At 39.1% G+C, this 13,420-nt stretch overlaps 1 protein-coding gene across 1 annotated transcript in view; it reads right to left on the minus strand.

The window, feature by feature from the left end:
* The window catches only part of LOC127988118 (uncharacterized), a 22,588-nt gene extending 11,782 nt beyond the window's left edge, over positions 1–10,806 (minus strand). The window contains exon 1 of the mRNA XM_052590665.1: positions 10,483–10,806. Coding sequence (XP_052446625.1) covers positions 10,483–10,528 — 46 coding nt within the window. The 5' untranslated portion in view covers positions 10,529–10,806. The remainder of the gene's footprint in view (positions 1–10,482) is intronic.
* Between the last annotated feature and the right edge of the window lie 2,614 nt (positions 10,807–13,420).

Consider the following 13,420-nt stretch of genomic DNA (forward strand, 5'->3'; position numbering starts at 1 on the left):
CTTATCACATGTCTAGGTTTTGAATAATTCCAGTGAAACTACAGCATGCACACAAAAAAAGCATTGCTCTAATATTTACAGGATATGGATTATTTTTTATTTGTAACACATATAAAAGTTTGAACTCCAGTGCTTTTTAGACACACACACAGATATCGAGAACCAGCATATGAATCTCTACAATGGTTACAATCAACAAAATGCTTCATGTTGCAATACATGAATTACTCCCATAATGCACTGCAGTATGAATAATAATTTTCACCACTGTTGAGGATCACATGATAAATGTTCATGATAAATGTCCAATTTTTTTTCTTCTTAATATTGAAGTGTTATAAAGCATTATATGGTGGCATTTGCATAATGAGATTTCTCTCTTTTTTGTGAAAGTGACATACAGTTAAGTGTGGTGACCTGTACTCAGAAATCATATTCTGTATTTAACCCATCCAAAGTGCACAGACAGAGCAGTGAATTCACAGCAGTTCTCTCTAACAACTAAACCACAAACTCTTCTCATTGATCAAGAAATTTAACCAAGATCATACAGTCATCAAAAGCATAAGTCACCTGCTAGATCAAGAGTTGTATCAGCATTGCACAAATGTTTGCTGCAAAACAATAATTCAAGTTCAAGTTCAAGTCTGCTTTATTGTCAATTTCCACATGTACAGTACATACATACAGAGAATCGAAATTGCGTTACTCTCAGACCCCGGTGCATACAGTTAACATTTACATTAAAGCCTAAAAAAAAAATAACTAGATCAAATATAAAAATGTAGAAACAACTATACAATAAGGGAATGATATAAAAAAAAGACATATAATAAAATTAAAAATAAAGTTAAATAAAGCAGCGCAAGGCAAATGACAGATATAGTGCAAATCAATGAAGTGAACAACAGTGCAGTTAAAAGATTTTTTAGTGCAAAAAAAAAATCACTTATTAAAAATATCTTATTAAGTCTGATTAAAGTGACAAGTGACCAAGAGCAGTTATTTTATTTAACTGACTGATGAGGTAGTGGAATGACGTCAGTTCCATGCCGAATGAGGTAGTGAGCAGGACAATGCTGCACAAGTGACTAGTGCATGCCATCATATAATAATTAATCTGTGTGGAGGGGGGGGGGGGTTCATAGTTCAGTGGTGCCTGGGGAAGAAGAGGGGAGGGGGGGCAGGTTCGGGAGGGAGTTCAGCTTCCTGACAGCCTGGTGGATGAAGCTGTCCTTCAGTCTGCTGGTCCTGGCCTGGAGACTCCGCAGTCTCCTCCCTGATGGCAGCAGGCTGAAGAAGCTGTGTGAAGGGTGAGTGGGATCACCTGCGATGCAGAGGGCTTTGCGGGTGAGACGTGTTCCATATATGTCCTGGAGGGAGGGGAGAGAGACACCAATGATCTTCTCAGCTGCTCTCACTATGCGTTGCAGAGTCTTTCGGCAGGACGCGTTGCAGGCGCCATACCACACAGTGATGCAGCTCGACAGAATGCTCTCGATGGTGCCTCTGTAGAAGGTGTACATGATGGGGGGTGGGGCTCTGGCTCTCCTCAGTTTGCGGAGGAAGTAGAGACGCTGTTGTGATTTCTTGGCCAGTGCTGCGGTGTTTTCAGTCCAGGAGAGATCCTCTGTGATGTGCACACCCAGGAACTTGGTGCTGCTCACTCTCTCCACAGTCGCACCGTTGATGGCCAGAGGAACGTGCTGAGTGTGTGCTCTCCTGAAGTCTACAACAATCTCCTTTGTCTTCTCCACATTCAGAGACAGATTGTTGTCACTGCACCACTTGGCCAGGCGGCTCACCTCACTCCTGTAATTTTTCTCATCTTTGTTGCTAATGAGACCCACCACAGTCGTGTCATCCGCAAACTTAATGAAGAGGTTGGAGCTGTGAGACGGTGTGCAGTCATGGGTCAGCAGAGTGAAGAGTAGGGGGCTCACCACACATCCTTGGGGGGCCCCAGTGTTCAGTGTGATGGTGCTGGATGTGTTACTGCCGACCCGTACTGCCTGAGGTCTTCCAGTCAGAAAGTCCAACAGCCAGTTGCACAGCGAAGTGTTGAGCCCCAGCTGAATCAGTTTGTAGATGAGCTGTTGAGGGATGATCGTGTTGAATGCTGAACTGAAGTCTATGAACAACATTCTGACATATGAGTCCTTTTTGTCCAGATGGGTGAGTGCTGAGTGGACGGCAGTGGAGATGGCATCATCTGTCGACCGGTTGGACCGATATGCAAACTGGAAGGGGTCCAGGGAGGGGGGGAGGGCAGACTTGATGTGGTGCATGACTAGCCGTTCAAAGCACTTCATGAGAATAGGGGTAAGTGCAACAGGACGGTAGTCGTTGAAGCAGGATGGAGATGGCTTCTTTGGGACTGGGATGATGGTAGTGGTTTTAAAGCATGTGGGAACAACAGCCTGACTCAGTGATATGTTGAAAATGTCTGTGAAGACATCAGTGAGTTCTGCTGCACAGACTTTCAGTACACGCCCAGGGATGTTGTCAGGACCCGGAGCTTTGCGTGCATTGATCCTGCTGAAGGATCTCCTCACGCTGTCTGGGGTCAGCGTCATCACCTGGTCGCCGGGAGGAGGTGGAGTCTTCTGTGCAGTGGTGCTGTTTTGTTGCTCAAAGCGAGCGAAGAAGGTGTTCAGCTCGTTCAGCAGAGAGATGTTGTTGTCACAGGTCCGTGGTGGGGGCTTGTAGTCCGTAATGGTCTGTATCCCCTGCCACAGGTTCCTAGTGTCTCTGCTGTCGCTGAATTGATGAGCTATCCTCCTGGAGTGCTGTCTCTTAGCCTCTCTGATGCCACGGGACAGGTTGGCCCTAGCTGTTCACAGGCCCACCTCATCTCCAGCTCTGAAGGCAGCGTTCCGTGTCTTCAGGAGTCTGTAGACCTCCCCTGTCATCCATGGCTTCTGGTTGGCCCGGACAGTGATGGTTTTTGTGACCGTTACATCATCAATACACTTATTGATGTAGGCAGTGACAGTCTCTGAGTACTCCTGGAGGTCAGTTGTGTTATTGTATGTGGCAGCCTGTTTAAACATGTCCCAGTCAGTTGTGTTGAAGCAGTCCTGAAGAATCTCTGATGATCCTTCTGGCCACACTTTAATCTGTTTGTGAACTGGTTTGGCGACTTTAATGAGTGGTCTGCATGCAGGCATTAGCATAACAGTGATGTGATCTGAGGCTCCGAGGTGGGGGAGGGGGAGGGCTTTGTAAGCTCCTCTCTGTGTGGTGTAAACAAAGTCCAAAATGTTATTACCTCGTGTTGGAAAGTTGATGTGCTGGTGTATTTTTGGAAACACACTCTTAAGGTCAGCATGGTTGAAATCCCCAGCTATGATGAGAAAAGCATCGGGGTGTGCTGTCTGCTGCTCACTGATGTGCTGGTACAGTTCATTTAGTGCGTCGTTCCTGTTGCAGCTGTTGTTTGGGGGAATGTAAACTGAGATGAGCAGTATAGCAGTATATTCCCTCGGCAGATAGAACGGCCGGCACTTAATAATCATAAACTCCACCAGGGTTGAGCAGTGTTTGCAGATCACAACAGTATCGCGGCACCACGCGTCATTGATGTAAACACAAAGCCCGCCGCCGCGGGTTTTTCCTCCCACGACGAGAGCTCTGTCCGCTCGATAGCACGTCAGCTGGTTGAGCTGAATAGCGCCATCTGGAACGCTGTTGCTGAGCCATGTTTCCGTGAACACAAAAACACAACAGTCTCTTACAGTCCTCTGAGTTGAGGGTAATAATTGGATGTAGTCCAGTTTATTATCCAACGAGCGTACGTTAGCCAGTACGATGGTGGGGATAGATGGCTTGTGTGGGTTAGCCGTTAGCCTAGCCCGGATACCTCCGCGCTTCCCCCTCTTCTGCTTCCTCTCACACCGCTTGTGGCGCCTCCGCTGCGGGCGAGATGCAGTAGTGGGGGTCGGTGATGGTGAAGGCCTCCGTAGCAGATCGAGATCCCGCAGCTGTTCCGCGTGCGCGGAGTTTAACTGTAAAAATGCGGTCCTGCCGACATCGAGCAGAAACTCGCGACTGTATTTGCGCTTACAGACAGGTAGACGCGACGACAACGTACAAAAACACTGCGACTTACAAGACAAAAAACACGAAAACACCATTCTGTCGGGACAGAGAGAAGCCGCTGCGTGTGGACGCGCCGCCATCTTACTATATCTATAATAATGCAATTGTATAGAAGCAAATGTGAAAACCGCTTAAAGGCTCAAGATATCAACTGAAGCAAATACTCACCACAAATATGGTGGCAAATTTTTTTTTTTTTTTTTTTTTCAATTGATTTCATCCAAGGCTGTGCTTAAAGTCAGTTGTAGTTCTTGTGTTTCTCTTTTCTTCAGTGATGTTGATTGTAAACAGCAGGTGTTTATCACTGATGCATCTTCATTTAATTAGTCACTTAATTATCTCATTAACTTTAACTCTTTGAGGACTTGGTACTTGACTCAAGACTCGTTTGTGACTTGGAAGGAATGACTTGGTTCCTCCTCTGGTGAAATCAGCTGGTGAGTTCATGGGTGGAACAAAAATATGGCAGGACTTTTACTCTTTGGCCCCTGGACTTCCCACAGTATATCCTATACTTCACATTTAGAATGAATGATATCTCTATTTTTATAAAAGCTCCCGAAAAAAACATTATTATATATTTTTTATGATAGGCAACGTGAGCTAAACTCTCGAGACGAGGCTTGTGACAGATAATATAAGTTACTAAATAAATACACGAGAATAAGAAGCTGACGTCTGATTTCCTCAAGCGGTCTTATTTACCATGTTTACTATGGTAACATTAATGTTTAGCATGCATAGTCTTTTGCATCACTAATAAATATTTCTGCATTGTATGGTGATTATAATCCACATTGGATCAAGTTATTTCAAAGACTCGCTGCTGACTGAAAGAGAGTTTTGAGCTCGACTTATTTAATAAAGTGTTTAATGCTGGTGTTAAAGCGGTTATCTTTCTGAAATGATCCTCAGTGCAGACTCTCTATTTTTATAAAAGCTCACGAACAAAAATCATTATTATATTTTGATGATATGCAACGTGGAGCTAAACTCTTGAAACGAGACGACATAAATTGTTACTTAATAAATACACAATACACAATTGTCATAGAGAATAAGAAGCTGACGTCTGATTTCCCCAAGCGGTCTTATTTACCATGTTTACTATGGTAACATGTTTAGCATGCATAGTCTTTTACATCGCTTATAAATATTTATGCCTTGTTTAGTGATTATAATCCACATCGGATCAAGTTATTACAAACACTTGCTGCTGACTAAGAGTGAGTTTTGAGCTCAACTTGTTTAAAGCTGCGCTGACGCTCTTCAGACATGGATAAACTCTGGCTGTGGTGCATCACACCATCTCCTGACTTCATTATTAATTGTGAAATAGGGACTTTATGGAGAGTGTGTATACATGTTTAAGTTTAACTGTTTATATTACATTAATTAAGGGAAATTAAAAAGTGTCTCAGCCCTCAAGGGACTATTTAGCAGCTTATTCCTGCTTGAAAAGCAAAACGTTATTGATAGTATAAAAAACATCAACTTTGAAACACATGCTGATTGATGGACTAGCATTACTCAACATTACTTACTACCTTCCAGCAACGCTACATTCAGTGAAGGTAAAATAGTAAAAAAAAACATAATAATAGTTCATTTAAATGAAACCAGAAGCCGAACCAGAAAATGTCTAAAAATACCCCACCCTACTTATGAAGATCTGTACACTGTAATATGTGCTGCATTTTGACATTACCAACCTTTAAATTAAGTTGACAGTAAGTAATAAACAGTATTGAGCATTGGAGTAGTTGAGTATTGTGCATTTTTCCTTACCACTATTTCTTAATAATTGTTTAATGATTTTAATGTAACCGGAAAATTTCTAACTATTCCCAACCCTAGAGCTATGTGATGATAACGGCTCACCATCACAGCAGACTGGGAGATGTGAAGTCCGGCTACTGTGATAAAAAGAAGATATTATGCCATTTGTACTTAAACTTGAACTTAAGTTGATTTAATATATTTTAATTGAATAATATAATGTTGATAAAAAAAGACAAAACGTATGTTTATTTGTCTTGGCCTTTTTTTTTTTTTTGCTGATCCGAAAAATGATCCTGTCATGTCATGTCATGAGTCATGAATCTGATCTGAGAAACGATCCGAACCATGAGTTTTTTGATCCGTTGCACCCCTACACTAGAGTATTAAAAACGTAACTGTGGCACTTTTGGCTGTGCTGCGCAGTCAGTGAACTGCTTTTTTCACGTCAAACATTTTATGTTTAGTATTATGACCAGAACTTTATTTGTTCTGCAAAATTTTTTATTTAGAATTTTTGCGTTCGGCTAGGCCAAGTATTAATACGGAAAATATATTTTACCGGTTTTATATATTTAATACTTGGTTGGTTTATTGATTTGTTTGGTTAACTTTGGATACATTTTTTATTTTAATACCGTGCAGTGCACAAAATTAAGATTCGAGAGATGGTTCAGTGTCAGTGCTCAATAAATGATGATAAGTTTAGAAATGTTGTGGATCCACTTATTATTAGTGTGACATTTTAGCATGCAAATGAAGGGGAAAACTTGAAGATATTGGCCATCGGCTGACCCTGACCTCTAAACATCGGCATCGGCTATAGAAAAACCCATATCGATCTCTAATACTGTATCTATACGACTATGTCAGCTGATCAATATGCTTTATAAAAGAGAAAGAAGAGATTAACATAACACTAGAGCTTCACGATTAATCGTTAAAAGATCGCAATCTCGATTCAGACACCCTGTTACGTCCCCAGCTTGTCTAGGGGTGTGGGACTAACAAATATTTATACCCAGGATGGAAAAACCAAGGATAACTCAAAACATGTGTCAAGTTCATGTATTGATTTAATTAAGCCCTCTATAAAGTAGTCTACAAAAACAGAAGCTCAATAAAAACCATACAACACAATATACTGGCTTCACGGCTCCCACTGCGTTACTGAAATGCATGTGGAGATTGCCCACCGCTCCCCACGCCGACTTCCAGCTAATCAGGAACCTCGGTCACACAGCTGCCTCCCCAGAGTCCCTTAACAGATGGTATGGGGAGAAACCTAAGATCAACACCCAGCAGATCACGCTATAAACCACACAGTAATCCACACAGTTCACACAGAAATTCACACAGTCTGCCACGAACTGCCCAGAGAAAGGGAACAACAACCACAAGAGCACTTCACTGGCTCAATTTATACACCCTTACTAATTGCCACTGATCCGCTTCAGCTGCGGGATTCTCACTTCAACCTCAAGATATGGGACATATGCTGAATAGAGACAGAAAACACCAACACCACACACACAGACCTCACGGGTTGTAACACCCTCTCGATCTGACAAAGTCTTACCGGATCATTCAGATCTGTGTTCACACTGCCACTGACAGAGAGAGAGCAGTTACCATGTTTGGTTAAGAAACATCTTCACAAACTGTCTTTTCAACTACACAGTATTATTTATATTATCACAGAAATACTGGGATAAAGTTTATAGTTCAGATATAAACACTGAGATCTATCTGGCAGCGATCAAAATAGAGCAAACCCCCTTCTGAAAGTGGCGATAGTGGTTTCACTACTAGGTGGCGACAAGTGTCTTAAAATGTATTTGTCAATGAATTAATTTTTCATTCAAGAGAATCGTTCAAAAACGCTGATGCATCCAGTAATGAAACAAGTGAAGTAGGTTTATGAGTGAGTCGTTGAATAAGTGATTTAAACAACTTTTTAATCATTCTAATATTTTTTTTAAAAACTGGGGTTTTAAATATATTATATATACACTACCAGTCAAAAGTTTTTGAACCATAAGATGTGTAATGTTTTTTAAAGAAGTCTCTTCTGCTCACCAAACCTGCATTTATTTGATCCAAAGTACAGCAAAATAGTACAACTTTGAAATATTTTTACAATTTAAAATAACAGCTTTCTACTTGAATGTATTTTAAAATTAGGGCTGCACGATTAATCGCATGCGATTGTCATGCGTGTCTTTGTCAGTAAAGCCGGTTCTGTGATTAGCAGTAAATGTCCACCACCTGGTTTCAAATGGAGCGGCACTTCCCAGCTAGAATTTTCTTTGTTCTAAAATGTTCTAAGAACATTCCCATGGATTGTTCTAACAATGTTTTTAGCGGGTAGTTTTATTTTTGTTCCCAGAACGTTCTCTCAAAAGATAGGATAACGTTCTCTAAAAACATTCTACAAATGTTTATCAATAACATTATTAGAACATTATTCCATAACATTCTAATTAAGATTTAAGTGGATGTTTAGATGTGGATGTGTCTGTTTAAAAGTAATAGCTTGGTTTGATGTCACCATAATGCTGGTAAGTGTTGGCTTTAGTTGTGCAATTTGACACTTGACTTGACGGTGTTGTTTTTTAGCTGCTGTCATCTTTATTGTGGCTAAAACAGCAAACGAATATGTGGTTCAATGGTGCTGTTTGCTTGCTGATGATTGATATGTCTGGTTACTTGTTTTCACCCAAGCTACTGTGTATTGTTAGTTAAGTATTATTTATTAAAGTGACTCAATGGTCAACAGCCTGACACCCAGTTGAATTTAAAGCAGATAATTTCAAAAATTTAAAAAAAATTTGTCACACAAACATCAAGATTCAGTGTATGAATCTCAGCAATGGTGACATGCTTTATGCTGCAATGTATTCTGGGTACATCATGCAAAACTCCCAGAATGCACCCAGAATGCATTGCGGCATGAAGCATGTCACCATTGTTGAGATTCTTACACTAATTCTTAAGGTCTCTGCATGTCTAAGCATCCTATGGTTTGAAGTGATTCTAAAACAATGTAGTTTAAAAAGATCAGATAAAAATAAAATAACATAACATAAATTGTCAGAACCCGGTGTATTGCAACACATCTGCTATAGTCACTAATATTAAATTAATAGCGTAGAACAGACTCCTGGTAAAATCAGTTGATCAGATTTTTACATTAAGACATCTTTAATATCAGCCAGTAACCAACATTATCTAATGGCATCTTTTTCTCAATGTTTTTGCTGTAACAGGTTTAATTACAGCAGCTAAATGAACGCTAACACTGAAAAGAGTCATACTTCCTAAGTACTGATCAGCATAATGGTGACATCAAACTAAACTATAATTTTCAATAAACCATCAACATCTCTGTTAATCTCAAAAAGAACTTTTTTACATTTATGACAGAAATAAATCTTGTTTATAATAAGTGAAGATTGTCATGTTTTTGGAGTATTTACGCTAGAGTTTGACACCAAACAGAGGTTGGGTTTTCACTTTCAACCAACATCTGACTTCTGAGCAATGTCAGTCCACATCTAGTGTGATGGGAAGCCGTAATTCACTGACAAGCTGTGCAATATCACGTTCATAATCGCAGATTAATCGCATGCGGTTATGAACGCGATATTGCGTAGCTTGTCAACGATCTACGGCTCTGTATATTAGGTGCGGCTCCATTTGAAAGCAGCTGATGGACATTTACCGCTAATCACAGAACCACCTTTACTGATGAGACACGCATGACAATCGCATGCGATTAATCGTGCAGCCCTATTTAAAATGTTATTTATTCCTGTGGTCAAAGTTGTATTTTCAGCATCATTATTCCAGTCTTCAGTGTCACATGATCTTCAGAAATCACTCTAATATGCTGATTTGCTGTTAAAGAAACATTTCAGATTATTATTTTTATGTTGAAAACAGCTGAGTAGATTTTTTTTTAGGTTTCCTTGATAGAAAGTTCAGAAGAACAAAATTTGTGAAATATAAATATTTTATTATAAATGTCTGTCACACTTGATCAATTTAAAGAATCTTTGTAAAATAAAAGTATTAATTTATATACTTGTGATAATGATAATAGTAAAGTTATATTAATTTTTAATCATCAGATTCAGTGACCCTAGCCAACTGCAATCCTATGCATTTGTAAGGAACAAACTGTTGTTGTCCAACTTTATTGGGGAATTACAGAAAATAGTAATAAGAATAAAGAGAAGACCTAACGTTACATTAGATCAGATAATCTGAATATGTTTTACACATCGCCAAAAGATCTCATATGGAAACCATTCTTACTAGTAGACCAACACATTAGCACACAACAGCAGCATTAATTTTTACATTGTTTTCTATATAAGAATCTAGATGTTGGTGACAATGTCTACTAGACATTGTCTAGCTTATTTTCATTATTTCATATATGGATCAGTGGTCTGATCCAACGCGTGCGCGCTCCCGCGAGTACATTTGCTGAACAGCGACCCCTGTTCAGTTTTCGATAGGTCACAGATTTCAGCACAACACCGACAATAAACTGAAAATGAAAGTGTTACAAGAATGAACGGAAATTACACTTACCGCACAATAGTAATACAAACAGGGTGATTTTCAAAGAATGTTTCATGTTGTAGCTTCCAGGGAAATGTTATTTCGATGTATATCATTAATACTCGTTGCGTTTGTTTTCGAACCACACCCAACCGATTGGATATAGTTAATGAACCAACTAAAACCCTATTTTATACAATTTGTGACTGAACAACAAATTTACACGCTGGTTTAGAGGATAAGGAAAAGAATCCTTAAGTTTTTGTTTCTAAAATATGAAAGACAATAACGCAGAACACTCTAATGGCGACTGAGGCGTCGTCTTCTCTTTTCTTCATGTGTTTGTACTTCTTCGGCTACGGTTTAATGGCCGTTGAATAGCCAACTCCTGGTGTGTTACGCCACCAACTGGACTGGAGTCTGAAGCAGCAATGAAAAGAGAGAACAAGACAATCATTTAATAATAATAATAATAATAACTGAAAAATAAATAAAGAGTGAAACTGATTAAACCAAAAAGTCTACTTTTCTTAAACAGCTCCTCTCTTTCTTTAATAAATTCTGCACAATATTGCAGTACATGCTCAATAGTTTGTGCTCATATGCATAATATTACCTACTTTAAACCAGAATGTCCTATTCAGAGTCTAGTTTAATTGTGACCAATGAAGAGTAATTCTGCTCTAGATACTCTTTGAACATTAAATCCTATGAAATTACACTATTTTTTTTTCAATGAGAAATAAATAAAACCCATAGCTCTCAATTTCTACAAGAGCTCCTCTCTTTCTTTAGTAAATACGGCACCAGTAGCAGTCAATCCTGACTAATGTAGTGTATTTTCGTCTGCCATGGATCTGAGGAATCACACAGTCTCGGGGTTTTGTTTCAAGAAGATAGACTATTTCAGAGAGAAACAAAGTCGAGATATTCTCTGTGAGAAGATCTCCCGAATGCTAGGTAGCATCTCATTATATACCCTATACAGGGCGCAGTGGTGGACAGTAACGGAGTAGCTTTACTTCGTTACTGTACTTAAGTACATTTTTTCAAGTATCTGTACTTTACTGGAGTAGTTTTATTTTGAGTAACTTTTACTTTTACTTCACTACATTCCAAAGCAAAAAATCGTACTTTTAACTTCACTACATTTCATAAAACATTTTAGGTGTGTTCGACATCGGCTGCGGCAGGATGCAACCGATCGGCGAGAGTAGCCGCGTGCAGGTGGGGAGGAGCTGCAAACGGAGATATGAAGCCGGACACGTTGTGGCTCCCGTAGTTTGCTGCAATTACGTCAGTCATGGCAGATCACATGGCGTTTGCTTACTTGATAGCGTTTAAGATGTGTGTATAAGTGGTGTTTTGGAAGGGTGTCTTCCAAAACAAGATAACATATTGGAAATATACTTTAGCAGTATGACATGGGTGTTTCTGCTAATACAAAATGATAAAAGTAACCTATAAAAACAATTCCATGGTGGGTATGTGTTTTTTAAGAAGGTTTCAGCAACAAGATTTACAGTACCCTCCTGCTGAGCTCTTTTTAACATTTTAAACATAACACCACTGATTTTCAAATACAGAAAAGCTCAATTCTATTGGATTTATATTGTGATTTATACCAACTATTTGAAAGTGAACAGTCAAGTTGTTGAGTTGAAGTTACAGCAAGTTGTTAGCAGTTTGCTAACCACATGCAGGTGAAGTATTTAAACACAGCAAAATAGACTAGAGAATATGAAGAAAACAAACAAATGGAGGAACATAATGTATTATGTATCATTTGTATAGGAGCATACATCTATGACCACATTAGATTGTATGTTTTTAAGATTAACATTTTAGTTATTAAAAATGCTCATTTGAATAGGTTATGCTGCTGAATACTGTTAAAGGTCTATAAAAAAAGAAAGTCATGCACAATAAACATACACAAACTTTATATTAACAATAAAGTAAATACAGTAAAACAATATTTAATAAATATGATTTATAAGATGGAGACGACATAAAAACGTATTGAACTGTTCTAAAAGTCCTTATGAGAATTTCTGAAACTGAAGTCGACTCGAAATAAACTTGAAACAATCGTGGATCAGTTGTGTCGTCATCTGAACCTGTGCAGCCGCTCTTCAGAAGCTGCGCTGGCTGAGTTCTCCGGCTACTCTCGAGTCGCTCTCGTGGTACTTTGATGGCACACGTTACAGTCATGTGGCGTCAGCGCTTTATCAAGTCGGACACAATTTCTAACCGTCATACACTGCTTCAAGTCAGCCCACGATCGGTTTGCGCAGAGCTGCGTGAAGTCGAACAAGCCTATCGTTACTCCCTATAATATATCACGTGCTCCGACACGCAGAAGTGGTGTCTGATTCATCATGAACGAACTGAGTCTTTTCAAAATAAATCTTTAAATCGGATCGCAAATCGTACCAAACGATTCGTTTACGAATTAGAATGATCCGATTGCAGCCTACTGTCTATGGATTGCAGCTGTTCTGGAGTCGACCACTCACTGATTCAAATGAACCGTTTAGTGCGAGTCTCCAGAAGTAAGAACCGGGAGATCTTGTGAGCGCGCGTGCGTCTGATGTTGCTAAAGTAAGTTATTAATGTCGAAATTTAGGATTAATTATTGTAACTGAAAATCATATTTAGGTCAAAATTGTCAGTTGTTTGGGAACTAAATCCGTGGTAAAGAGTGATCTATTTAAGCCCACTGAAATGCAGACGATGCAGATACAGCAATCAGCGTCTGTGTTTTAGGTAAAAAAAAAAAAAACTTAAACTAACACAGATTATATAAAATAATATTATAATATAATATTAACAGTTTTATTAAAATGCTACAATGTCCTATGTGACGTCTGTTTTTATATTGTTTATCAACAGTAACGTTATATTGTTTGGATTAACTAGACTAGTAGACAGACATGAATGTTTATTCAATACCGTACTGAAAATA

The sequence above is a fragment of the Carassius gibelio genome, chromosome B22 (assembly GCF_023724105.1).
Source record: "Carassius gibelio isolate Cgi1373 ecotype wild population from Czech Republic chromosome B22, carGib1.2-hapl.c, whole genome shotgun sequence".
Classification (NCBI taxonomy): Eukaryota; Metazoa; Chordata; class Actinopteri; order Cypriniformes; family Cyprinidae; genus Carassius; species Carassius gibelio.